General features: G+C 52.7%; 1 protein-coding gene across 1 annotated transcript; it reads left to right on the top strand.

Annotated features, from left to right (window-relative positions):
• The first annotated feature begins 35 nt into the window (after positions 1–35).
• POLR2A (RNA polymerase II subunit A) lies at positions 36–25,817 on the top strand. Its single transcript, XM_072821328.1, has 29 exons — positions 36–551; positions 10,806–10,938; positions 11,077–11,213; positions 11,307–11,480; positions 11,559–11,840; positions 12,141–12,302; positions 12,479–12,699; positions 12,860–12,992; positions 13,435–13,559; positions 13,655–13,865; positions 14,809–15,018; positions 15,103–15,271; positions 15,443–15,537; positions 15,673–15,876; positions 16,017–16,239; positions 16,650–16,833; positions 17,232–17,403; positions 17,496–17,601; positions 17,695–17,900; positions 20,632–20,856; positions 20,996–21,242; positions 21,434–21,534; positions 22,352–22,456; positions 22,538–22,720; positions 22,942–23,145; positions 23,298–23,484; positions 23,592–23,705; positions 24,009–24,158; positions 24,266–25,817. The coding sequence occupies exons 1-29, from the start codon at positions 459–461 to the stop codon at positions 25,420–25,422; spliced, it is 5,913 nt and encodes a 1,970-aa protein (XP_072677429.1). The 5' UTR covers positions 36–458; the 3' UTR covers positions 25,423–25,817.
• Positions 25,818–27,916: the final 2,099 nt, after the last annotated feature.

Raw genomic sequence — 27,916 nt, 5'->3', positions numbered from 1 at the left:
GATGCAGGGGCGAATCTATAAAGGGCGTCATTCGGCCAGTTCGCTCCTCAGAAGCGCCGAGAGCGCGGCCGGGACGGTTGGAAAGAAGGCGGCTCCCGGAAGGGGGAGAGACAAACTGCCGTAACCTCTGCCGTTCAGGAGCCTGGTTACTTATTTATTCGTTACCCTTTTTCTTCTTCCTCCCCCCTCTACCCCCGAAACCTTTTCCTTCCCCCCTCCCTCTTTTTTTTCCTTTTTGGGAGACGAAAAATTTCCGGAAGGGGGGAGGAGAGCTCCTTTCGCTCCTTCTCGCTTCCCCGCCTCCTTCCCTCCCCCACCTCTCCCTCCTCCGGCTTTTTCCTCCCCACTCGGGGAGGTCCTTCCCGGTGGCCGCCCCGACGGGGTCTGAGCACCTAGGCGGAGGCGGCGCAGGGTTTTTGTAGAGAGGTTTGCGCCTGCGCAGCGCGTCGGCCTCCGCGATGCACGGGGGTGGCCCCCCCTCCGGGGACAGCGCATGCCCGCTGCGCACCATCAAGCGGGTGCAGTTCGGAGTCCTCAGTCCGGATGAACTGGTAAGCGGCCCTGCCCTCCCCGTGCTCCCCGCGGTGGCGCGGGCAGGGCCCGACGGTAGCCGCCTGGGTTCAGGCCGCCGGAGCCAGGTGCTGCGGCTCTGTATCCGGGACGGGAATGGGGGGGTGGGATGGGGGGCACCGACGCCGAACGAGAGCAGATGAATCCTGAGGCTGGGATGGGATGGGGTGGGGGGCTTTGCAAATTCGGATGCGAAGCCGGACCCCAGATCTTTTCCCCGCCTTTTCTCCTTCCACAAATATTAACTGAACACCTGCTGTGTGATAGACACGACAGACGCTGAGGTTGCAGAGCTGGACGAGGCGGAGGAGGACCCTGCCTCTTGTTGGCACACACTGTGGGAAGGGGTAGGGGAGGCAGACTGTATACATGCAAACAAAGGAGCCAAGGAGACAGTTCAGTTAATGGCAGGTGCTTTGAATGGGGCGCAGGGGAGTTGCCGAGGAGGTGTGAGGCTCCTCTGGACGGGGTGGTGTCAGGGTCCGAGAAGCCCCTTCTGGGGAGGTGACATTACCTGGATGAGGAAGAGGCAGCCAGAGCTCCAGGACCAGAGGTTTTCAGAGAGAGGGAGCAGCAAGTGCAAAGGGCCTGAGGGAAGCATGAACTTGATGTGTCCCAAGGATTGGAAGAAGTGCCAGTGTGACGGGTTTAGAAGGGTGAAGAGAGTTATGGAAATAGCCTGGAAAAGCAGGAGACTGGGGCAGGCCAGGTGGGGTGTTGTAAGTTATGGTAAGGAGTCTGGGTTTGTTTGTTTTTTTTAAATTTATTTGAAGATTTTATGTATTTATGAGAGACACAGAGTCAGAAACATAGGCAGAGGGAGAAGCAGGCTCCCTGTAGGGAGACCACTGCAGGACTCCATCCCAGGATGCCAGAATCACTACCTGAGCCAAAGGTAGATGCTCTGAGCCACCAGGTGCCCCAGGACCCTGGATTTAATTCTATTTTTAATAGGCCTTTGGAGAATTATATGCTGGAGAGTGACATCAAGTTTACATTAAAAAAAAGAAAACCCAAACTCTGAGTACTTTGTTTTTTTAAATTTTTTATTTATTTATGATAGTCACACACAGAGAGAGAGAGAGAGGGGCAGAGACACAGGCCCAGGGAGAAGCAGGCTCCATGCACCGGGAGCCCGATGTGGGATTCGATCCTGGGTCTCCAGGATCGTGTCCTGGGCCAAAGGCAGGCTCCAAACCGCTGCGCCACCCAGGGATCCCAACTCTGAGTACTTTGGTTGCCCTGTGATGAACTGATTGGGGGGGAGAGCTGAGAAAGGGAGCAGGAGAGATGAGGGAGGAGGGTAGTTCTGGGGCAGAGCTCTTGGTGACCTGACTCCTGTGGGATGAACTAGAGGGAACCAGTTGGCTAGAGAGAATGGAGTTCAATGGCTCTGTTTGTGGAGAGTTTTGCTGGAGGACAAGGCACAGCCATGTAAAAATTAAGTCAGGAGTTAGATCCTCCTAAGCTCATGCCCTACGAAAGAATTAATTCTAGGTGGGGTTAAAGTTTTTTGTTTTTTTTTTTTTAAGATTTTGTTTATTCATGAGAGACACAGAGAGAGAGGCAGAGACACAGGCAGAGGGAGAAGCAGACTCCATGCAGGGAGCCCGACATGGGACTCATCCCGGGACTCGATCTCGGGACTTGATCTCGCTAAACCGCCGAGCCATCCAGGGCTGCCCTAAAGTTTATTTTTAATTTTTATTATTTTTAATAATTTTATTTATTCATGAGAGGCAAAGAAAGGTAGGCAAAGGGAGAAGCAGGTCTTTGTGGGGAGCCCGATGTGGGACTCAATCTCAGGATCCTGGGATTACACCCTGAGCCGAACACAGACGCCTAACCACTGGACCACCCAGGCGTCACTGGAGTTAAGGTTTAAATCTAAAAAACAAAGCTGGAAAGCACCAGCGAGATATAGAAGGCTTATGGGGGCCAATTCCAGGGGCAGAGCCCTTTAATGGTAATGAATGAGTTACAGGTGAATTTTATTGAGTGCCTATCGTGTACTAGGCACTGAGCTAAACATTTTTTCTTTCAAGATTTTATTTTATTTATTTTAAGATATTATTTTTTTCATGAGAGAGAATGAGAGAGAGAGGCAGAGACACAGGCAGAAGAAGAAGCAGGCTCCATGCAGGGAGCCCAATGTGGGACTCAATCCCAGGACTCCAGGATCATGCCCTGGGCTGAAGGCAGCACTAAACCCTGAGGCACCAGGGGCTGCCCTCAAGATTTTATTTTTAAGTTATCTCTACACCATAATGTGGGGGCTGAACTCACAACACGGAGATCAAGAGTCACATACTCCACCAACTGAGCCCAACCAGACGCCCCAGCAATTTATATATAAGGAAAAGCAGGGCACATTTCAGTATGTAAAAATCAGAGCCACTTCTCTTTATCAGAGGCACCATGGACAGCTACAAAACAGATTGAGAAACAATATTTGCCCTGTAATGGACAAGGTTAGATTTCTTATTATACAAGGGACACGGGATCCCTGGGTGGCGCAGTGGTTTAGCGCCTGCCTTTGGCCCAGGGCGCCATCCTGGGGACCCGAGATCAAATCCCATGTCGGGCTTCCAATGAATGCATGGAGCCTGCTTCTCCCTCTGCCTATGTCTCTGCCTCTCTCTCTCTCTCTGTGACTATCATAAATAAATAAACATTAAAAAAAAAAAACACAAGGGACACTTATTCATCAGTAAGGACATCACACACCTAGGCAAATAGATGAAGGATGCAAGTAAGCAGTTCACAGAAGTAGTACAAATGGCCAATAAAATACTCCGCTTACTAATAAAAACATGCAAATTAAAGTTTTTCCCTTTATTTGATTTTTCTCTGCTGGCAAAAATATTGGGAAATAGGCATGCTTGTATGATGGTAGAGAAACTGGTATAACCTTTTTGCAGGACAGTCGGACAGTTTGATCAAGTCGTTTATTTTTTTATTATTTTTATTTTAAAAGATTTTATTTATTCATGAGAGACACGGGGTGGGGGGGGCGCAGAGACACAGGCAGAGGGAGAAGCAGGCTCCATGCAGGGAGCCCGACGTGGGATTCGATCCCTGGCCTGCAGGATCAGGCCCTGGGCTCAAGGCAGCGCTAAACCGCTCAGCCACCCAGGGTGCCCTTTCAAGTCGTTTAATGCATATTCCTTGGTCCAGCATTACCACTTCTAAAAATTTATCTTTAAAAAAAAAAAAAGGATCCCTGGGTGGCGCAGCGGTTTGGCGCCTGCCTTAGGCCCAGGGCGCGATCCTGGAGACCCGGGATCGAATCCCACGTCGGGCTCCCGGTGCATGGAGCCTGCTTCTCCCTCTGCCTATGTCTCTGCCTCTCTCTCTCTCTCTCTCTCTCTCTCTGTGACTATCATAAATAAATTAAAACAACAACAACAACAACTCTTAATTTCTCCTCTCGAGCAAGCTCTTTCCCAGGTCTTGCCTGGTTCCCCAAGCACACGGTGGCTATACCATTCATCCACTGACTCCAGTAAAAAACCTAAAAGCTGTCTGATTCTTCTCACAACTTCCACTTGGTCCATCTGCCAGTCTGTCAGCTCTGGCTTTCAAAATGTGCTTGGAATCCAGCCATTTATGACCATCTCCATCTGGACCATCATGTTCCCCATCACCAGCATCTTTCCCAGGGAATACTAGCCCCTAGTTCCCTTTGCAGAGCAGCTAGAGAGCTCATTTTATCCTGTCTGCTCCCTGCAGGGAAGCCTCTCCAAAGGATCCAAACTGCTTACTCTGACCTGCATCAAGGTCCTGCATTATCTGGCCCCTGCTTGCCTCTCCAGCTCATTACCAAACTCTTTTGCTCTTCTCTGACCACACCAACCTGCCTGTGCTTCCAACACCACAAATTCATTCCTGCCTCAAGGACTTTAGTATTTATTCTTCTTGCTGCTTAGAACAACATTGCCCAGACCTACTGAGGCTGATTCCTCCTTTAGCATCCATACGTTCTCTGCTCAGATGTCATGTTAGTAGGAGGGCTTTCCTGACTACTCTCTCTTTTTTTTTTTTTTTTTTTAAGATTTATTTATTCATGAGAGACAGACAGAGGGGCAGAGACACAGGCAGAGGGAGTAGCAGGCTCCCTGCAGGGAGCTTGATGCGGGACTCCATCCCAGGATCCCCGGATCACGACCTGAGCCACCCAGGTGTCCCCTGACTACCCTATTTGAATAGCATCTCTCCTGCATTCTCTAATCCCTGCTATGGTATTATATTTTATGTAATCTCTACATCCAATGTGGGGCTTGAATTTACAACCCCAAGATCAAGAATATACACTTTTCTGACCAAGCCAGCGAGGTGACCTCTACTCCGTCTTGACTTTGTTTTACCTCATAGCCTGTCACTGTCTGAAAGGGTTAGTTTTTTTGTTTCTTGCTCCTTCAGGAGAATGTAACTTTTATGAGGGACCCTGTATTCACCTGTGTAATTTCAGCATCTCAAATTGGGCCTGGCACATGATCGTGATGTAATAAGAATTAGTTAAATGAGTGGATGAAGTAATTGGAAAGTACATAAAGGGCAGCCCAGGTGGCTCAGCGGTTTAGCGCTGCCTTCGGCCAAGGGTGTGATCCTGGAGACCCGGGATTGAGTCCCACGTTGGGTTCTCAGCCTGGATCCTGCTTCTCCCTCTACCTGTGTCTCTCTCTCTCTGTGCCTCTCATGAATAAATAAATAAAATCTTCAAAATAAAGTACAGAAAGATGTACTTTTGTACATCTTTTTTTTTTTTTTTTTTTTTTAGATCTTATTTATTTATTCATAGAGATGCAGAGAGAGAGAGAGGCAGAGACACAGGCAGAGGGAGAAGCAGGCTCCATGCAGAGAGTCTGATGTGGGACTCGATCCAGGGTCTCCAGATCACGCCCTGGGCTGCAGGTGGCGCTAAACCACTGCGCCACCGAGGCTGCCCTTTTGTACATCTTTTAATGTAGAAGGGTTTTTAACACATCATTGTCTGAAAATGATATTGTTTGAAATTATAATTTGCCCAGATATTTACTAATAGGAATTCTATGGGGGTAATTCAGGGTGTGTGCTTAGGTTAGAACAACATCTTCCCAACAGGCTAAATCCCCTGTTCCCAAGCCCTGCCGAGTCACCGCAGCAAACTCACAGGGGCCCAGGGAAAGATTTTAAATTTTCAAGAGATAGAGAAGCTCAGCTCTGTGTCTGACGGCTGGGGAGCTAGGAGTTCCTGATAGTTGCCTTTCAACATTAGATGGCGCCAAATCCCTTTCAGTGACGTCATATCTTTGGGGAGCTGGGTTTAAGCAGTTCCTAATTACAGGGCAAAAAAATCAGCCTAGAGCAAGAAATAGGGGTGGTGCTGTCCAGTCTACTCCCATGACCTGTCAAGTTGCACAGGGTCCAACAGGTATCATAAGTCATTGTGTTTTTTTGGGAAATAAAAACATTTTTTTAAAATATCAGAGTCTTTTTCTCAATGTACGTGTGTTTTTATACACGGCCTTTAAGTGTTTGTTTTTTTTTTTTTAATTTATTTATGATAGTCACAGAGAGAGAAAGAGAGAGAGGCAGAGACACAGGCAGAGGGAAAAGCAGGCTCCATGCACTGGGAGCCCGATGTGGGATTCGATCCCGGGTCTCCAGGACCGCGCCCTGGGCCAAAGGCAGGCGCCAAACCATTGCGTCACCCAGGGATCCCACAGCCTTTAAGTTGATAGGACATAGGTATTTATGCAGTGGTTTAGCCCTGGGTGCTTTGTAAGTGGATCTCTTTTGGCCCAGAGAGGGCTGGAAAAGTTGCTGACATACTTGAGACGCTAAAGGGCACCGTGGACTGATGAAGTTTAGGGATCTGGATAAGTACGTTACTGACCAGGATGCAGAGTGAGGCCCTGTTCATGTAAAAACAGGAACATTTTTGCATTATTAAAACATGTGGAGGGCTGACTGTTCACAAAAGAGGTCGTCTCTGGTGTGCAGGGTTATGGGAGGCTTTCATTTTGCCCTGCGTTGCTTGCCTTTTATACTATGCTGCTTCCTATATCTTGAGGGAATAACAGGTAATTCTGCTTTGGGTAGGAGGATTGGTGGGTAAGGAGACTCTCATGGAACAGGTAGTACTTAAGAGCGGAATGTTTTCCAGAAGTCTTGGGGTAAGGTGTGTTTCGAGGTACTGAGAGCTCTTAAAACTGGCTGCGAGACAGAGCTGTTGTGTTTGGACGCGGTGGTGGGTTTGGATGTTGTTCAGTCTGGAGGGAGGCAGCAAGGAGGGTTGGTGCTAGAGCTTTATGCAGAGCTGGTACAAAATCAGTGGAGATGGGCGCTCGATGACGTTTGAAGAGGTTGACCACTGTTAAAAGCAACTGTCTACTGTGAAAAGCATAATTTTATGTATTTATACCCTAGCTTATTCCAAAAAGGATTTGTTTGTTCATGAGAGACACACAGGGAGGCAGAGACACAGGCGGGGGGAGAAGCAGGCTCCCTGCGGGGAGCTTGAGGCAGGACTCAATCCTAGGACCTTGGGATCACGCCCTGAGCTGAAAGCAGATACTCAACCACTGAGCCACCCAGGCCAAGAAGGTTTTAAAACAGCAAGATACTCTTAAGGTAGCAAGAACCAGTGTTGGAGGAAGGGTTGGGGGTTAACGTAGTTTATATATAATCCAAAATGACAGTTCATTACTTTGCGGTAGGGAGATAGTCCAGTATATTCCAGGACACCCCCTGGCCCCATGTCAATACCTAGAAGTAGAGTAGTCCTGGGCAGGTAGGTGGCTTGGACTCCGAGCAGAGGGACGTGCAAAGTTTTGAGTGGGATTTCCCTCTGCTCCCTCTCTGGTGGCCTTCCTGGCAGCCACATTCAAGCTTCACTTCAGTTTCAGTCGAGGTGAGCAGAGCAGTTCGCATTTCTAGGAAGTCGCAATGCAGCTGATGGGGTTCCAGCTTTGCAAATTCAGTCACCCCCACCCCGTCTTTCTGAGACTTCACCAGGTCATTCTGATGAGTGTTGTGGGTGTTCAGAACCTTTTGCATCAATCGACCATATGGCTTCTGCTCAGCAGTGGCTAGTCAGACCCATTAGGGGGGGGTTCCTGGCCCGACTAGCAGGGGACAGCCTTTTCACTTTTTTCCAAGGTCTTTGAAGGCACTTCCCTGCAGCCGAGGGCCCTAAGCAGTTGAGTTCAGTCTACCCAGTGTTCATCAGAAGCCATGGGATCCTGGACGACGGAGAAAGGCTGTCTGCCGAGAGATGCTTGTAATCTTCAGGGAAGGCACATCCCCCCGATAGATAATTTCATTGCACTGTGAGATGTGCAGTGAGAGAGGAGTTATGGAAACAGAGCAGACCCTGGAAATGCTTCCTGAAAGAAGCTATGTCTACACTGAGTCTTAAAACAGCAGTTAGGGATCCCTGGGTGGCGCAGCAGTTTGGCGCCTGCCTTTGGCCCAGGGCGTGATCCTGGAGACCCGGGATCGAATCCCACGTTGGGCTCCCAGTGCATGGAGCTTGCTTCTCCCTCTGCCTGTGTCTCTGCCTCTCTCTCTCTCTCTGTGACTATCATAAATAAAAATAAAAAAAATAAAACAGCAGTTAGCCTTGGGGGCAGGGCTTTCCAGAGGGAGCCCACATGGGGGGAGGGCAGCACATGCTCTGGGGGATGGAGGACCGCAGGGGACTTTCCTCTGATGGGGGAGAGGAAGGAAGGTGGAAACATCCTAAAACCCTTTTTGTAAGCTGTCCTGCTGAGTTTGGATGTCATTCTGAAGACAAGAGGGCATAAAGATTAGATTTCCATTTTATTTCTTCATGAGGCAGATACACTGGCTGAGGGAGAAGCAGGCTCCCTATTGGGAGCCCGATGTGGGACTCGATCCCAGGACCCCGGGGTCATGCCCTGAGCCAAAGGCAGACGCTCCACCACTGAGCCACCCAGGCATCCCTCCTAGATTTCCGTTTTAGAAAGAGCGCCCCAGATGTGTGGTTGGATGAGAGAGAGACAGGCTGGCCACCTAAGCAATGCCCTGTGGTGAAGCCCAGAGAAAAGGACTGGCTTGGGCACCTGGGTGGCTCAGTTGTTTTAAGTATCTGCCTTCAGCTCAGGTCGTCATCTCAGGGTTCTGAGATTGAGTCCGCATCAGGTTCCTGCTTCTACCTCTACCTCTGGCTGCCACTCCTCCTGCTTGTGCTCCCTCTCTCTCTCTGTCAAATAAATAAATGAAACCTTTAAAAAAAAAAAAAAAAGTAAAAGGCCTGGCTTAAGGCAGTGGCTAGAGGCATGGAGACAAGGGGTTGAGGAGGTGCAGACAGCCACAGCCCATGCCCATGGATGGTCCGATCATGGTGTCCTTCCTGACCACCTGTTATGTCCTGGGCCTAAGCAGGTAGATGTAGTTAGAGAGCCTGTAAGTGATGGAGCTGGGATTGCAGAGCAGAGGGCTCTGGGTCCAGCCTGTACTTGGTTAACCATTTTGTGCCTAAGCGTGAGGAAGGGCAGGTGTGGCTTTCGGACTTGAGTGCCGTGATCTTAGGTGGGGGCGAGGAAAAAGGATGGATTTGTGAGGGGAAGGGAGTTCACTCTTAGACATGTTGGGTTTGATGCAGTAGCTAGCTCACTAGTGAATCCCAAGTTCAGACAAAAGGAGAGGCCTGGAAGCAGAGGTCTGGGCAACATGGAGATAGAGCAGGCTTCATGGGGCGGCAAGGGAGTACGGTGAGGATGTGGATGTGCTAAACCCCAGGGGAGGAGCAGAGCTGGAAGAGCAGACAGGGGCAGAGGAGCCTAGGAAGGAGACTTCAGGACAGTACCCCAAGAGGTGGGTGAGCAGGAGCCTCAGTGCCCTAGCTGCCATGTGCCCGAGTTCTGCAGCTCAGATGGCCTCATTGCAGCTCAGATGGCCTCGTAGCAGCTCCTGGTCTATCAGGAGTGGTTCCGGGACTGTGAGAGGGTCGCTGTGCTGTGCTGATGGCAACTCCTGCATCCGCTTGCTCAGCACCATGCGGTGGGAAGAATGCCTGGGGCAGGGGGTTGTGGATCCTGGCTCTACTGCTATCAGCTGCCTATCCTTGGGCCTCTCGGTTTTGTAATCTGAAATGGGTACAGTGATGCGTATTTTATCAGTGAGCTGTGAAGATGGGGCGAACCAGCCAGCGCCGCACTTGGCACCAGAGGCTGTGTCCACTTGTAAGAGTAGCATCTGTGCTGCAGCCTGGAATGGGGGGGTGGCGTGTGTTCAGGCCCAGAGAGGGCTGGGCTTGACTTCTGGCTCCCGATGGTGGAGACCTTGGACAAGTCACTTCCCCTTGGGTTTCTCCCATCTAACTGACAAGACCTCATTTCTAGAAGGGAAGTGATTCAGTTTAGAAAAACGAGGTGTGTTGAGTGCTTTTGGTGCCCGGCATGAGGGTGACACCTCGACCAAAGCTTTTATTAAGTTCAAGTTCCTCCCTCTGGGATGTCAGTGGGCCAGATGCAGGTCATGCCAAAGCCTTGGTTTTAGTGTGCGAAAACTCAGGGTTTCCTCAGCCCACCCTTGGCCTTCCTACTTCTGAGCTCTTCTGCCGCCAGCTCCTTCCCCCAGGGGGTCCTTGGAGTCCTGGCCCCACCTTTCTCAGGGTTCTGCCTCCAACTTCTGGGGTACTGGGCGCCCTTCTGCTCTGGCACCTGCCTCTCCCATCTTAGCCTGGGCTCTCCACCTGAACACGGACAGGTTCGGGCCGCTGGGGCCTTGGGAAGAGGGAGGTGGCAAGGACAGGGGCAAGCAGTGCCGGGCTTCAGGAGCTGGATTAGTGTGGGGCGAGGTACGGTCCCCTGCCAGAGACTCTGATTCTGGGCTTGATTTCAGCTTTGGAGAAGAAGCAAGGCATGGATTTTTTTTTTTTTTTTTCTTGAAACAGCTTATTTCTTTTTGTGATTAAAAAAATGTCAATGACCTGGAACTGAGCCCAGAGGGACATGTGGGGTTTGAGTCCAAGAAGTAGGCAGCTTGTATCGAGGCCAGGGTCAGCTGCACGCTAGTCTGAGCACCCTCTCCCAGTCAGACAGTGACCAGGACCCCGACAGTGACCAAAACCCCCGATATTCGGCTTCTAGCCCTCCCATTCCCCTAGCCCCAGGCTAGACCTGTGTGGTCCTGCTCTAAGTAGTTTGTGGTTCTTTGAGGGCTTAGTATGTGAAGGCTGGAAACTAGGAATCCAATTTAGTTGTTACTGGCCTTTTTTTCTGTAGAAACGAATGTCTGTGACAGAGGGCGGTATCAAATACCCCGAGACGACGGAGGGAGGCCGCCCCAAGCTTGGGGGGCTGATGGACCCAAGGCAGGGGGTGATTGAGCGGACTGGCCGCTGCCAAACCTGTGCAGGTGAGTGCTGGGTGCCTGGCGTGGGATGCCCGTGGGAGGGCAGGAGGCTTGGGTCCCCTCAGGCCTGAGGGTGGACACCTGGGGACTAGTCTCTGAGGTGCGAGTAGGGACAAGACCGTGAAGTGTGTGTCCCCACAGGAAACATGACAGAGTGTCCTGGCCACTTTGGCCACATCGAGCTGGCCAAGCCCGTGTTTCACGTGGGCTTCCTGGTGAAGACGATGAAGGTTTTGCGCTGTGTCTGCTTCTTCTGCTCCAAGTTGCTTGTGGACTCTGTGAGTGGGGTTGGGCCCTGGCCTGGGGGCAAGGTGGCTTGGAGGGGTGGACAGAGGAGCGGCCTGACTGAGCCTGCTCTGGTCTGCCCCCAGAACAACCCAAAGATCAAGGACATCCTGGCCAAGTCCAAGGGGCAGCCCAAGAAGCGGCTCACCCACGTGTATGACCTGTGCAAGGGCAAGAACATCTGCGAAGGCGGTGAGGAGATGGATAACAAGTTCGGGGTGGAGCAGCCCGAGGGTGATGAGGACTTGACCAAAGAAAAGGTATCCGTGGTCCGGGACTGCTGGAGGGTGGACGCGTGCAGTGTCTCCAGGCTCTGATGGCCCCTCTGTCTCTGGAAGGGCCATGGGGGCTGCGGACGATACCAGCCCCGCATCCGGCGCTCAGGCCTGGAGCTGTATGCCGAGTGGAAGCATGTCAATGAGGACTCCCAGGAGAAGAAGATCCTGCTGAGTCCTGAGCGAGTACATGAAATCTTCAAGCGCATCTCAGACGAAGAGTGTTTTGTGCTGGGCATGGAGCCCCGCTACGCCCGGCCTGAGTGGATGATTGTCACTGTGCTGCCCGTGCCCCCGCTGTCTGTGCGGCCTGCCGTGGTGATGCAGGGCTCTGCCCGCAACCAGGTCAGCAGCTCTGGGACCCTGCCTGCCAGCAGGCTGGCTAGCCGAGGTGGGGAGCTCCTTGCCTGGGGGCAGGGCATGCAGGAGCCCATGTTGGGGGGCAGGGTGCCTGGGTGCCCATGCCTACTAACGAGGCCCTTGACATGATCGAAGATCACAGAGGTTCTTCTGTGGGTGGGAAGTGAGAGACCGGGCTTGTCTGCCAGGTGCCGCAAGCATGAGGGAGGCACCGTGGGCTGGTACATGTGTGCCAAGTGCCCAGTGGGGGCTGGACTGTGACAATGCTGTGACTTCCTGCTGCAGGATGACTTGACCCACAAGCTGGCGGATATCGTGAAGATCAACAATCAGTTGCGGCGCAATGAGCAAAACGGTGCAGCGGCCCACGTCATCGCAGAGGATGTGAAGCTCCTCCAGTTCCATGTGGCCACGATGGTGGACAATGAGCTGCCTGGCCTGCCCCGGGTGAGTCCATGTGCTCCCAACTCTGCACCTGAATGGAAGTGGGGCACGGGCCAGGTCGCGTGGCTGCGATGACGGTGCAGGTCGAGGGGGCGCTCCCCTCAGGGGGAGGCTCCTGAGCTCTGGAGGAGGGGCCTGTGCTGACCACGGGGGTGCCCCCACCCTGCATTTCCTCACAGGCCATGCAGAAGTCTGGGCGTCCCCTCAAGTCCCTGAAGCAGCGGTTGAAGGGCAAGGAAGGCCGAGTCCGAGGGAACCTGATGGGCAAGCGAGTGGACTTCTCAGCCCGCACCGTCATCACTCCCGACCCCAACCTTTCCATCGACCAGGTCGGTGTGCCTCGCTCCATTGCTGCCAACATGACCTTTGCAGAGATCGTCACGCCCTTCAACATCGACAGGTGGGCTTCACCTCAGGAGCTCTGTCTGGAGAGCCGCTGGGGGGCATGTGGGGGGAATAGGTGAGAAGCAGAGAGTGCTTCCACTTGGAGCTTGGGGGGTGAGGGTGGCCACAAGGGCTTCTGGGGAGCCACCTGTTCACTGTGCCTCTGCCCTTCCCAGACTTCAGGAATTGGTGCGCAGGGGGAACAGCCAGTACCCAGGGGCCAAGTACATCATCCGAGACAATGGCGATCGCATTGACCTGCGTTTCCACCCAAAGCCCAGTGACCTTCATTTGCAGACTGGCTATAAGGCACGTAACAGGCCGGGGCGCCTCTCCCTGCCCCGAGCAGGAAGCTCCCCGGAGCGGGGGCCAGCTGGAGGAGGCCATCCGATGCTGTCCTATTTGGTAGGGTCTTCTCTAGAAGACCACTGCTGTCCTAGGCAAGCTGTAGCTGCCAGCCATGGGCCTACAGGGTGGGGGTCCCACAAACCTAAGGGTATATGGCAGGGAAGGGAGATCGAGGGAGGAGAACAGAAGGTCTCATGTGTAGAGTCTCCTGCAGCTGAGTTCCCTGAAGCTGGTGGGTACCGTGCCTTAACCTGGCATCTGGCCTGAAGGGAGTAGTTGATCTGTATTCCACATGAAGTAGCACCATTCTATCATGTTTCTATCTGTAGAGCGTTTCAGTTCCACCGTCATACTTTCCTTCTTAGCAGATTCCTTCCTCTGAGACTCTTCATTCCCTCCCTAGGTGGAACGGCACATGTGCGATGGAGACATTGTCATCTTCAACCGGCAGCCGACTTTGCACAAGATGTCCATGATGGGGCATCGGGTCCGCATCCTCCCCTGGTCTACTTTTCGCTTAAATCTGAGGTTAGTCCTCTGGCCAAGGGAGGGTGGTAGGGCCCAGCCACTCCCTGACGCGTCATTGTGGTATCTTCCTGACCCCGGCTTCTCTGTCACTGCAGTGTAACAACTCCATACAATGCTGACTTTGATGGGGATGAGATGAACTTGCACCTGCCACAGTCTCTGGAGACTCGGGCAGAGATCCAGGAGCTCGCCATGGTGCCGCGCATGATTGTCACCCCCCAGAGCAATCGCCCCGTCATGGGCATCGTGCAGGACACGCTCACAGCTGTGCGCAAATTCACAAAGAGAGATGTCTTCCTGGAGCGGGTGTGTGCTCCTAGGGAGGGAGCCCAGTGTGGACGGGCAGAGTGACCTGGGGTGGTGAGGTGAAAGATGGTGGGAAGGGGATCCCTGGGTGGCACAGCGGTTTAGCGCCTGCCTTTGGCCCAGGGCGCGATCCTGGAGACCCGGGATCGAATCCCACGTCGGGCTCCCGGTGCATGGAGCCTGCTTCTCCCTCTGCCTGTGTCTCTGCCTCTCTCTCTCTCTGTGACTATCATAAATAAATAAAAAAAAAAAAAAAAAGAAAGATGGTGGGAAGAGCTACAACTTCTGCCTTGACTTGCTCCACACTGACTCATGTGTGAGGCAGGAGAGGGGAGAGCTTAGGAAGGTCGGACCGAAAGAGTTTATGTAAAGTTTTAGCTCCCCACTTACTTTTTTTATTTTATCTTCCCCTCATTTAATGCTTTAAAACATCACATAATTTCAGCTACTTCTGGGAAGGTGAAGGGAAAAAGAAGTGGTTTTGTTATAATTTTACTAATTTCATGATTATTGAAAGTAATTTGTACTTACTATTTAAAAGAAGAGGGATCCCTGGGTGGCGCAGCAGTTTGGCGCCTGCCTTTGGCCTAGGGCATGATCCTGGAGACCTGGGATCGAGTCCCATGTTCAGGCTCCTGGTGCATGGAGCCTGCTTCTCCCTCTGCCTGTGTCTCTGCCTCTCTCTCTGTGTGACTATCATAAAAAAAATAATAATAAATAAATAAATAAATAAATAAATAAATAAATAAATAAATAAATAAATAAAAGAAAAAAAGAGAAAGCCAAAGTCTCTCACTATCATAATAAATTTTTAATTGAAAGTTTGGAAAACACTTTCCCCAGCATCTCTTTGCCTCCCCAACCTGGCTTTCACCCATGGGTAGGTGACCTTGCCCAGTGAGGCCTGCGGCTCTGAGGTCTGGTCTTGCTCTTCGCCTCACAGGGGGAAGTTATGAACCTTTTGATGTTCTTGTCCACGTGGGATGGGAAGGTCCCGCAGCCGGCCATCCTGAAGCCTCGTCCCCTGTGGACAGGCAAACAGATCTTCTCCCTCATCATACCAGGCCACATCAACTGCATCCGCACCCACAGCACCCATCCCGACGACGAGGACAGTGGTCCTTACAAACACATCTCTCCAGGGGACACCAAGGTAGGACCTGGCCTCTGCCTGTGGGGACAGGATTTGTACATGGGCGCCACCGCAGGGGACTTGATTGGGGTGCTTTGTGCACAGGTGGTAGTGGAGAACGGGGAGCTGATCATGGGCATCCTGTGTAAGAAATCTCTGGGTACGTCAGCCGGCTCGCTGGTCCACATTTCTTACCTGGAGATGGGCCATGACGTCACTCGTCTCTTCTACTCCAACATTCAGACAGTCATTAACAACTGGCTTCTCATCGAGGGTGAGTAGAGGCTCGTTAAATCTTGCCTCTCCCTCCACTTACCGTTTCTCTTCCATCCTTTTCTCATTCTTCCTTGGATTTAGGGGCCTTCCAACAACTCTCTTGGTTGTGATTCCATCGCAGGTTTTGGGGAAGCCTGAAGAGGGTGTTGATGACGCTTCTTCTCTCTAGGTCATACCATTGGCATTGGGGACTCCATTGCGGACTCAAAGACCTACCAGGACATTCAGAACACTATTAAGAAGGCTAAGCAGGATGTGATAGAGGTGAGCAGGAAGGCCAGGCCGAGACTGAGTGACTGGCGCTCAGAGACTTTGGGTGGAATGTCGGTGACCGCAGAGCGGATGTCCAAGAGGGGGAGCAGAGCCGACACTGAGCCCCACCGCCTCCCTTACACCCAGGTCATTGAGAAGGCTCATAACAATGAGCTGGAGCCCACCCCCGGGAACACTCTGCGGCAGACCTTTGAGAACCAGGTGAACCGCATTCTCAACGATGCCCGAGATAAGACTGGCTCCTCTGCCCAGAAGTCCTTGTCTGAGTACAACAACTTTAAGTCCATGGTCGTGTCTGGGGCCAAAGGTTCCAAGATCAACATCTCCCAGGTGGGGAGCCTGGTCTTTCCAGATGTGGGCCACAGAGAAGGCTGGGAGCACGGGGAGAAGGGATTGTTTGCAGGGAACGGGCTGGGAGCTCTGACTCCTAGCGCAAAGGGAGTTAGGTGCACTCCACCTTCATTCCCCAGGTCATCGCTGTAGTCGGGCAGCAGAACGTGGAGGGCAAGCGGATCCCATTTGGATTCAAGCACCGGACCCTGCCTCATTTCATCAAGGATGACTACGGGCCAGAGAGCCGAGGCTTTGTGGAGAATTCCTACCTGGCCGGCCTCACGCCTACCGAGTTCTTCTTCCATGCCATGGGGGGTCGCGAGGGGCTTATCGACACGGCCGTCAAGACTGCTGAAACTGGTGAGGCCTTCAGGCCCTCGCGCTGCTGCCAGGGGCACCGCAGGCCAAGGATCCCCCTGGGGTGAGGTGGGGGGTTCTCAGGTTAAAGCTTCCCAATCCCAGGTGTTTGAACTTATCTCTTGCGGAAGGAATAGGAGCTGAAGCTCAGGAGCTGGGAAATGCCAGGCAGCGCTTCCTGCTCCAGGGTTAGATCCTCAAAGTCACCTAGGGGCTGCTTCCTAGAGGACTCTTCTGGCACTGGGTCCAGCTGGTGGGGAGCATGGATTTCACTGAGAGGCTTCGGGGACCAAGGGCAGTAGCTGGCTCTTCCAAGGTTTGGGTGGGTAAAAGCCCTGGAGCAGCTGGCAAGGCTTGTTTCTGAGGTCAGGCTCGTGCTGCCCTGGGGCCCAAACCTGGACACCTCCCTGTAGGGTACATCCAGCGGCGGCTCATCAAGTCCATGGAGTCGGTGATGGTGAAGTATGATGCTACTGTGCGAAACTCCATCAACCAGGTGGTGCAGCTGCGCTATGGCGAGGACGGCCTGGCTGGCGAGAGCGTCGAGTTCCAGAACCTGGCTACCCTTAAGCCATCCAACAAGGCTTTTGAGAAGAAGTGAGGAGGCTGCAGGCGGGTGGATCTCACCCTTGGGGCTCAAAACCAGCCTCCTAGGACTCCCCTTCCTGCACCGAGACCCTGCTCGCCCAGAGCATACCTTGCAGTCTGCCTTCTGTCTTAGAGCCCTTTGTCCACTCCTGGTGGCAGCAGCTGTGCCGTGGCAGTTGGGTAGAGCAGTTACAAGACCCACCGCACCCTGTCCCTGGTGACCATACAAAGTGAGCTCAGCCGGGCAGGCAGTCTTGGGGCCTAGACTTTGAACTTCCCAGCCCTAGATTCTTGCCTCAAAGCCCTGTTGTTCAGGCTGTGCACCTTTGGGAGCCTTGCTCTGCTGCCTGCAGGGATCAGGCCCTGGGGCCCAGCGGCCCCTTGACTCTCCCTCCTGCCACCTTCAGGTTCCGCTTTGACTACACAAACGAGAGGGCCCTGCGGCGCACTCTGCAGGAGGACCTGGTGAAGGACGTGCTGAGCAATGCGCACATTCAGAACGAGTTAGAGCGAGAATTCGAGCGCATGCGTGAGGACAGGGAGGTGCTCAGGGTCATCTTCCCGACTGGCGACAGCAAGGTGCCTGTGGGCAGAAGGCCGGGCTGGAGAGCTGCTGTCCCCAAGTGGCTGTGCCCAGCTCATGACCCCCTCTTGTTTTCATCGCGCCTCAGGTCGTCCTCCCCTGTAACCTGCTGCGTATGATCTGGAACGCTCAGAAAATCTTCCACATCAACCCTCGCCTTCCCTCCGACTTGCACCCCATCAAGGTGGTAGAGGGTGAGTAGCTGCTCTGGGACCTTGGGGCCAGGCTGCGGGATGGGAGTGGTCGGGGTCTCACTCTGGAATCTCTATACCTCCTCTGGTCCCCAGGAGTCAAGGAATTGAGCAAGAAACTCGTAATTGTGAACGGGGATGACCCCCTGAGCAGGCAAGCTCAGGAGAATGCCACACTTCTCTTCAACATCCACTTGCGCTCCACACTGTGCTCCCGCCGCATGGCTGAGGAGTTCCGGCTCAGCGGGGAGGCCTTCGACTGGCTGCTTGGAGAGATCGAGTCCAAGTTCAATCAAGCCATTGTGAGTAGTGTTCTTGCCTCAGCCCTGCTTTCCTTCTTTGACCTGTGGGCTTGTCTGGGCTCTGAGCACAGCCTGCCTCTGCCCACTGCCTGCCGCATAATACCTCTTGATCACTGAGGGGCTGCTCTGGGCTGAGTCCTGTATGTGGGGGGATTTCTGCTTCATTCCCTAAGGATATCTCTCTCTGTCTCTCTCTCTTTTTTTACAATATTTCATTTATTTGACAGCCAGAGACCGAAAGCCAGGGAGAGAGGCAGAGGAGGATAGGGAGAAGCAGGCTCCCCACTTGTGGGGAGCCGGATAATGAGATTCAATCCTATGACCCTGGGATCATGACGAGCTGAAGGCAGATGAATTAACCGATTGATCCACCCAGGTGCCCCTATCACTGTCTTTGAGGATTTTACAAGGTAGTAGGAAGAGAGAAGCATTGTAATTATAGGCGTACCTCTGAATACTTTTGATGTAAATCCAGTTGTGTTAATTAAATAATTAAAATGCATTAGGGAATGCTGTAAAATGTGATTGAAAAAAGATTTAAGTGAGTGGAAGGTCATCCAGTGTTCACAGATTATAAGATTTATCTTGCTAAATGGTGGTAATCCCCAAGGTGATCTACAGATCCAACACAGTGCCTGTCAAATCCCAGTTGCCTTTTCTGCAGAAATTTATAAGCTGATCTTAAAATTCATATGTACATGCAGGGGACCCAGAAGAATCAGACAGTTTTGAAAAAGAACAAGATTGGAGGGCTCACACCTAACTGATTTCCAAGCTTTCTGTAAGGCTCTGGTTCTCTGGATAGTGTGCTATCACATGAAGATGCATAGATAGATGAATGGAACTTAATGGCTTAGAAATAGTCTTTTCAACAAACAGTGCTGAGGGGTTCTTGGGGGGCTCAGTTGGTTAGGCATCCGACTCTTGGTTTCAGCCCAGGTCATGGTCTCAGGGTTGTGGGATAGAGCCTCAAGTTGGGTTCTGAGCTCAGTGGGAAGTCTGCTTGAGATTATCTTCCTCTGCTCCTCCCCCAAGCATGCATGCTCACTTGGCTGCTCTCTTTCTCAAATAAATAAATCTTTAAAAAAAATAACGATACTGGACGCCTGGATGGCTCAGTGGCTTAGGGCGTGATCCTGGTCCAAGGGTCAAGTCCTGCATCGGGCTTCCTGTGGGGAGCCTGCTTCTCCCTTTGCCTGTGTCTCTACCTCTCTGTTTCTTATGAATAAATAAATAAAATCTTGGGGGAAAAAATGGTGCTGGAATAACTGGACATCCACATGCAAAAGATTGAAGTTGGATCCCTACTTCACGCCATATACAAAAATTACTTCAAAATGCATCAAAGACCTAAATATAAGAGCTCAATCTGTAAAAAAGCTTTAGAAGAAAACACAAAGGCAACTCTTCACAACCTGGGATTAGACTGTGGAGTCTTCGGTATGACACCAAAAGCATACGCTAAAGAGCACAGAAACATGATTTCGGCTTCATCTAAATTAAAAACTTGTGTTTCCGAGGACACCAGCAGGAGAGTCAGAAGATAACCCAGAATGGGAGGAGGAAAGATTTGCAAATCATCTATGTGATAAGGGCCACGTGTAGAGAATACATAAAGGACTACTGCACGTCGACAACAGAAAGATGTCTAAGGGCTTGTACACCTCTTCCCCCAAAGAATATACGTAAGTGACCAGTAAACACATGAGAAAAGATGCTCAGCATCATTCGCCATCCAGGAAATACAGATGAAGCCCCAGTGAGCCACCGCTTTGTGCTCCTTGAGTTTAGGGAGGCTGTGGATGGAGCATTTGGAACTCTTCTGTGCCACTGGGGGGCCACTGGGCGTCACAGTCCGCTGTTCCTCTGAGGGGTAGACACAGGTACCATTTGTAACTCTGTTTTTTTTTTTTTTTTTTTTTTTTTTTTTTATGATAGTCACACACAGAGAGAGAGAGAGAGAGGCAGAGACATAGGCAGAGGGAGAAGCAGGCCTCATGCACCGGGAGCCTGACGTGGGATTCAATCCCGGGTCTCCAGGATCGAGCCCTGGGCTAAAGGCAGGTGCTAAACCGCTGCGCCACCCAGGGATCCCCACAGGTACCATTTGAACCAGCAGTTCCACTCCTAGGAATAGACCCAAGAGACTGGAAGGTGTGTGCACACAAAACCTGGCACAGGGATATCCATGGCCCCGTTGTTCACATAACAGTCAAGTTGTGGAGAAACCGCCAAATTCCCATCCACTGACGGGAGAAAATGAAACTGCTATAGCCACACGAAGGAATATTCTGGTAAAGATACTGAGGTGGGAAGTGTAAGAGGACCACAATGAACCTTTGGTACATAGTACTGAGTGAAGGAAGCCTGCCCTCACAGCCGCGTTACTGTAGGAGTCTCAATGAGAGGTCAGGTCTTACGGTAGGTGATCGTAATCGCAGTTAAAATAATGCTTCCTGGGGAGCTCCCCACCAATAACAATGTGAATACTTAGCTTGTTACTTTAGAAATTAGGGTTTCAGGTGGTAGAGGACCTCCTGGGTGTGCAGCACACCGGGTGCAAACGTGGGATTGTAAATGAAGCAGAGGAGGGGACGCACAAATCAGGCTTTGCTTTGTCGAGTCTCTGCCTTGCCCCAATGCATCTGTCACTGCCCTAATGGCAGCTCATTGTTACTCGCCAGAAGGGACACATTTGCTTTTTCTGACGCCGGCTTTCCTTACTCTGTAGGCCCATCCTGGGGAGATGGTGGGAGCCCTGGCTGCACAGTCCCTTGGAGAACCTGCCACCCAGATGACCTTGAATACCTTTCACTATGCTGGTGTGTCTGCCAAAAACGTGACCCTGGGTGTGCCCCGACTCAAGGAACTCATCAACATTTCCAAGAAGCCAAAGACGCCTTCACTTACTGTCTTCCTGCTGGGCCAGTCTGCTCGAGATGCTGAGAGAGCCAAGGTAGAGCCTGGGTCGGTGGGCTTCCCAGCAGAAGGAAGAGGAGATCTCTTCCCCTTGAATAAATTCTCTCTACAGGAGGATTTGGAGAGGTCTTTAGAGCCACCCACATGCCTGTGTCCCCAATCCCTCTTTGTCCCAGGACATTCTGTGCCGTCTGGAACATACAACATTGAGGAAGGTGACCGCCAACACAGCCATCTACTACGACCCCAACCCCCAGAGCACTGTCGTGGCAGAGGATCAGGAATGGGTGAATGTCTACTATGAGATGCCGGACTTTGACGTGGCCCGAATCTCGCCCTGGCTCTTGCGGGTGGAGCTGGACCGGAAGCACATGACAGACCGGAAGCTGACCATGGAGCAGATTGCTGAGAAGATCAATGCTGGTGAGGCTGGGGCAGGTGGGCCCAACTCGGAAGTCCTGCCTGGGCTCCTTGCCTGTCTTCTCCGCGATTCCTCTCTTTCTAGAGGGTTCTATGAGAAGGAGGGGAAGCCAGAGGAGAGCCCCGTTGGGGAGAGCTGCAGAGGAGCAGTGACCGGCCACCGCCATCATTCTCATGGCTCCTTCTCTCTGCAGGTTTCGGCGATGACTTGAACTGCATCTTTAACGACGACAACGCTGAGAAGCTGGTGCTCCGAATCCGCATCATGAACAGCGATGAAAACAAGATGCAAGAGGTAAAGGGACTCCAAGAGGAAATGGATAGTCCACAGTAGGGTACTGTTAAACCTTGTTTGGGACCGAAAAAGTCAAGGAAGTTGAAGCAAAAGCAGTGTTGAGGTGCCCGTCACACCGGCTGGGGTGGGCATGGGGAGTGGCGGCTAGTGGTGATTTTCAGAACCCTGAACAGCAAAAACATTTGAAAACTGAAAAAGTAGCTATGTGGAGCACACAGGTGGCGCTGACGTGGGGGATCCCTGGGTGCTCCCCCTGTGAGGCTCCTGCGGGAGGGCGGAGAGCAGAGGTGGCGTGTCCTCTGGGAAGTGGTGTGACAGCAGGTGCCACAGGACCTGAGGCCATGCCAGACTGGTGACTTCACTCCCAGGCATGGTTCCTAAAATGTGTTTCACGGATGGGGTGCCTGGGGCACTCAAGACAGAAAGTGGCAGCTTACTGTTGAGCTGTCGGAGTGTAGATGTGGAAACTGTTGGTTCTCCACAGAGTACAGGCGGCTCTGTGAACGAGCTCATTGGTGTGGGAAGCGGCAGCCTGGCCAGGTCCACCGTGAGAACGAGTGTGGGAGATGCTGGACGCTGTCGGGGGCCCTGGGAGCATGCAAGCACCCGCGCAGAAATTGTGTTGGGATGGTGGGGTGCAGGTGCCTCCCTTAGGTTTCTCTTAGGATTGTAACAACGTGATAAAAAGTAACATCAGAGGAACAAAGGACAGAGTCTGGGGCCTGACCTGACCCTTCGGTCCCTGGGGAGGCTGCGACTTGGGCTGAGCCTGGGAAGAGGGGAAGGTTCTAGGACTCTGGCCTTGCTCTTGGCTCAGGAGGAAGAGGTGGTGGACAAAATGGATGATGACGTCTTCCTGCGCTGCATCGAGTCCAATATGCTGACTGACATGACCCTGCAGGGCATTGAGCAGATTAGCAAGGTCAGCCCTGCCCCCGCCCCCGCTCCCCCATGTCCTCTCCCCTGGCCCCTCCTCCCCCCCAGCTCATGCTGTCCCCCGCAGGTGTATATGCACCTGCCACAGACGGACAACAAGAAGAAGATCATTATCACCGAAGACGGGGAATTCAAGGCTCTGCAGGAGTGGATCCTTGAGACGGACGGCGTGAGCCTGATGCGGGTGCTGAGCGAGAAGGACGTGGACCCTGTCCGTACCACGTCCAACGACATTGTGGAGATCTTCACGGTGAGTGCGCGGAGCCCCGCCAGGACCCCTGGGTGTCTGCTGGTGGTGGCCGTCTGCCCTCCCTCCTGGCATTTGCCTGCTTGCGTTTCTCCAAGCCCGAGTCTACTGTCGAGTGTGGGCGGCACTGCCTCCCGACCATCCCTCTGCGGGTCTGTGTGGCAGAAGCTGGGGGATGAGCACAACTCCTCGGCCCTCACCCCTCGCCCCTCACCCCATGCCAGGTGCTGGGCATTGAAGCTGTGCGGAAGGCCCTGGAGCGGGAGCTGTACCACGTCATCTCCTTTGACGGCTCCTACGTCAATTACCGCCACTTGGCACTCCTGTGTGATACCATGACCTGCCGGGGCCACTTGATGGCCATCACCCGCCATGGTGTCAATCGCCAGGATACTGGGCCTCTCATGAAGTGCTCCTTTGAGGAAACGGTAATGATGGAACTGGGCAGGTGGAAGGAGGTGGGGGAGGTGCGGGATGAGGGTACGCCAGGGTGGGGTGGGTGCAGGGCGGTAGTGAGGCAGCCCTGGAGCACTGGGTGTGGAGGCGTCTTATGGGGCTCCCCCGTTTCCCGGTTGCTCAGGTGGACGTGCTTATGGAAGCAGCTGCTCACGGAGAGAGTGACCCCATGAAGGGGGTGTCTGAGAACATCATGCTGGGTCAGCTGGCCCCGGCTGGCACCGGCTGCTTTGATCTCCTGCTCGATGCTGAGAAGTGCAAGTATGGCATGGAGATCCCCACCAACATCCCTGGCCTGGGGGCTGCCGGACGTGAGTATGAGGGCCTCGGCTGCTGCCAGCTGGCTGGGGTGCATGATGGGGTGGGGGTGGGGGGCTGGTCCCCAGGGCGCGTCCTGAGTCATTGTGCTTCTTTGCAGCCACTGGCATGTTCTTTGGATCGGCACCTAGTCCCATGGGAGGAATTTCTCCTGCCATGACTCCCTGGAACCAGGGGGCAACTCCAGCCTATGGTGCCTGGTCCCCTAGTGTCGGTGAGTGACCCAGCCCAGGAAGAGGGCCCTCTGGGTGGTCAGGGCAAGCGTGGTGGGGTGAGCTCGATGGTGAAGGGTTACCCTGATGGAACACTGAAGGGGCGGGGAGCTTGGGGGCAGGTATTGGGCTCCAGCTCCAGTTTTTTGTCTGTCTGTTTGTTTGTTTGTTTGTTTACAAACCCTTGTGTCGTGAGGGAGCTGTTCTGCTACGTACAAGACCCTGACCCAGGAGCAGGTCATCTATGAATGGTTTAGCACCAGGTTCCAGTTCCAGTTTTAACTGAGCTTTGTTTCACTTCCTAGGAAGCGGAATGACGCCGGGGGCAGCCGGCTTCTCTCCCAGTGCTGCGTCAGATGCCAGTGGCTTCAGCCCAGGCTACTCTCCTGCCTGGTCTCCCACGCCGGGCTCGCCTGGGTCACCGGGCCCCTCCAGCCCCTACATCCCCTCACCAGGTGAGCTGTCCTGTCTGGTCAGTCAGCCGGCAGAGTTGAATTCCTCCAAGTCCTTCCTTTAGGCTGACTTGCCATCATTTAACTCCTTCCCGCTTTTTTCTCCACAGGTGGCGCTATGTCTCCCAGCTACTCACCGACATCGCCTGCCTATGAGCCTCGCTCCCCTGGGGGCTATACACCCCAGAGTCCCTCCTATTCCCCTACTTCGCCCTCCTACTCCCCCACCTCTCCGTCCTACTCTCCAACTAGTCCCAACTATAGTCCCACATCACCCAGCTACTCCCCAACTTCTCCCAGCTACTCCCCAACTTCTCCCAGCTACTCCCCAACTTCTCCCAGCTACTCCCCAACTTCTCCCAGCTACTCCCCAACCTCTCCCAGCTACTCCCCCACCTCGCCCAGCTATTCCCCCACCTCGCCCAGCTACTCCCCCACCTCGCCCAGCTACTCTCCCACCTCACCCAGCTACTCCCCCACCTCTCCCAGCTACTCCCCCACATCCCCAAGCTACTCGCCCACATCCCCAAGCTACTCGCCCACATCCCCAAGCTATTCCCCGACATCTCCGAGCTACTCGCCAACCAGCCCTAACTATTCTCCAACCAGTCCCAATTATACCCCGACGTCACCCAGCTATAGCCCAACGTCACCCAGCTACTCCCCAACTAGTCCCAACTACACGCCCACGAGCCCTAACTACAGCCCAACGTCTCCGAGCTATTCTCCAACTTCCCCCAGCTACTCCCCAACCTCACCAAGCTACTCCCCATCAAGCCCACGATACACACCACAGTCTCCAACTTATACCCCAAGCTCCCCCAGCTACAGCCCCAGCTCCCCCAGCTACAGCCCCACCTCGCCGAAGTACACCCCCACCAGTCCCTCCTACAGCCCCAGCTCCCCAGAGTACACCCCGACCTCCCCCAAATACTCCCCCACCAGCCCGAAATACTCACCCACCTCCCCCAAGTACTCCCCCACCAGCCCCACCTACTCACCCACCACCCCAAAATACTCCCCAACATCTCCTACTTACTCGCCGACCTCTCCAGTCTATACCCCTACCTCTCCCAAGTACTCGCCTACTAGCCCCACCTACTCGCCCACCTCCCCCAAGTACTCACCCACCAGCCCCACCTACTCACCCACCTCCCCCAAAGGCTCCACCTACTCACCCACTTCCCCTGGCTACTCACCCACCAGCCCCACTTACAGCCTCACCAGCCCAGCCATCAGCCCAGATGACAGTGATGAGGAGAACTGAGGGTGAGCGGGGCGCAGGACAGCCCAGGTGGTGCCCTCGCGGGGCCCAGGTCCCCAGCCCGCCTCCCTTGCCCGTAGCTCCTGTGACAGAGTTTCTGGTCGACGTTCTGGGCCCGTTCCCTCTGGGGCTCTTTGTCTTGTTCCTCACTTGTGCTGTCTCAGAACCCACTCACCTGGCTGTGGTGTTCTTCCTACTCTACCCACCCCAGGCCTGTCCCCGAATACAGGATTCCTCCTTGTCTGTGGCTTGATTGGGGGTGAAGGGTGTTTTAACTTGGCAGGGGTAGTTCCTGCTCTGGGGCGATCTATCTGATCCTCGAGAACAAAGCTAAAGCTGCCTTTCGTCTGTTATTTTATTTTTTGAAGTTTAAATAAAGTTTACTAATTTTGGCCAAACGCGTGTTGCATTACTGCTTCTTTGAGAGGCAGGCAGATGTGGCCCGCTGCCTCCCTGGGCGCTGCTCCCATGGTGTCTCCGCTGACCCCTGCCAGAGGCTGGCAACCCAGAGCAGACCGCACAGCTTTTCTCTGAACAAGTACCTACCAGATGCCGCATGTGGCTTTTCACTAGTTTTGTGGTCAAACCTGAATGGCCCCTGCCTTTCATTAAAGCAACATGGAACACAACAGCTTTTTAGACTTCTATTTTCGTAATACGTGATCTGGAAAAGTTTGGAAGGATCCGTGTCCTACAGAAGCGGGAACGTGACCGTCCTTCACACCACCACCAGGAGGCACATTTTCTTTTGGTATTTTTCCTACATGTTTCTCAAGTCCCCTCTAACCAGTTTCTGTTTTGGCCTCAAACCAGCCATGAGAAGGTTCTGGATACCCTTAGTAGTGTGTTTGAAAGCAGACGTTAAAGGATTTGGGGATAATTTGTGGTTTGGGGCCATTCCATATTGTCTTTCTTTAGTTTCTTAACGTGGGTATCCACTTTCTCCATTCTCTGCAGGTTCTTTTTTCTTTACTTTGGATGTTTCTAATTTTTTAAATTTAAACATTTCAAAGAATAGGAAGTTACTATTAATATGGAGATTATAGATTCCATTTTGCTGTATTTAACACCTTAAATTATTTTGAAAGAAATGACTTGGGATCCCTGGGTGGCACAGCGGTTTAGCGCCTGCCTTTGGCCCAGGGCGTGATCCTGGAGACCCGGGATCGAATCCCACGTCAGGCTCCCAGTGCACGGAGCCTGCTTCTTCCTCTGCCTGTGTCTCTGCCTGTCTCTCTCACTGTGTGCCTATCATAAATAAATTAAAAAAAAAAAAAAAAGAAATGACTTGGATTGCCTGGGTGGTTGAGCAGTTGAGCATCTGCCTTCGGCTCAGGGCGTGACCCCAGGGTCCCAGGATCGAGTCCCATATTGGGCTCCCTGCATGGAGCCTGCTTGTCCCTCTGCCTGTGTCTCTGCCTCTCTCTCAATCTCTCTCACTCTCACATGAATAGATAAAAATCTTAAATAAAAAGAAATTATTTGTTTTGATAAGAAGGATATATGTTCATTATAAAAGACCCAAGCAGGGCAGCCCTGGTGGCTTAGTGGTTTGGTGCTGCCTTCAGCCCAGGGTCTGATCCTAGAGACTTGGGATCGAGTCCCACATCGGGCTGCCTGCATGGGAGCCTGCTTCTCCCTCTGCCTCTCTCTCTCTCTCTCTCTCTCTGTCTCTCATGAATAAATGGATAAAATATTTTTTTAATTAAAAAAAAAAAAAAGACCCAAACACTTTGGAAAGAAACAAATATCAGCGCTTCCCAAATCCAACCACCAAGAAACAAGCATCAACATGGTGAATGTAATTCTAGACATCTCTTGCATTGATCGTATAGAATGATAGGTTAGAAATTGTTAAAGAATGGGATTGGGCAGCCCGGGTGACTCAACAGTTTAGTGCTGCCTTCAGCCCAGGGCGTGATCCTGGAGACCTGGGATCGTCTCCAGGATTGAGTCCCACGTCGGGCTCCCTCCATGGAGCCTGCTTCTCCCTCTGCCTGTGTCTCTGCCTCTTTCTAGGTCTCTCATAAACAAAATCTTAAAAAAAAAAAAAAAAAGTGTAAGAAGAATGGGATTATCTGCATATGGTCTTGAGTTTGGGCCATTATGACAATATCATAGACTAGTTTATACTATACTAGTTTATACATTTTACAAGTATTTCTCACAGCTCTAGAGGCTGGGGAATCCAAGGTCAAGGCCACTGGCTTCTTGGTTCACAGATGGACATCTCGAGTCCTCACAGAGCAGGAGTGAGGGAACTCTGTTTTGTTTTGTTTTTTTAAGATGATTTTATTTATTCATGATAGACATAGAGGCAGAGACAGGCAGAGGGAGAAGCAGGCTCCATGCAGGGAGCCCAACGTGGGACTCGACCCCTGGGACTCGACCCCTGGGACTCGACCCCGGGTCTCCAGGATAGTGCCCTGGGCCAAAGGCAGGCGCTAAACCGCTGAGCCACCCAAGGAATCTCCCTCTGGGGTTTTTTATCAGGGTA

This window comes from Canis lupus, chromosome 3 (genome assembly GCF_048164855.1).
Source record: "Canis lupus baileyi chromosome 3, mCanLup2.hap1, whole genome shotgun sequence".
Lineage (NCBI taxonomy): Eukaryota > Metazoa > Chordata > Mammalia > Carnivora > Canidae > Canis > Canis lupus.
Note: the sequence above shows the minus strand (reverse complement) of the source record. Positions and strands in the feature narration are given on the sequence as shown.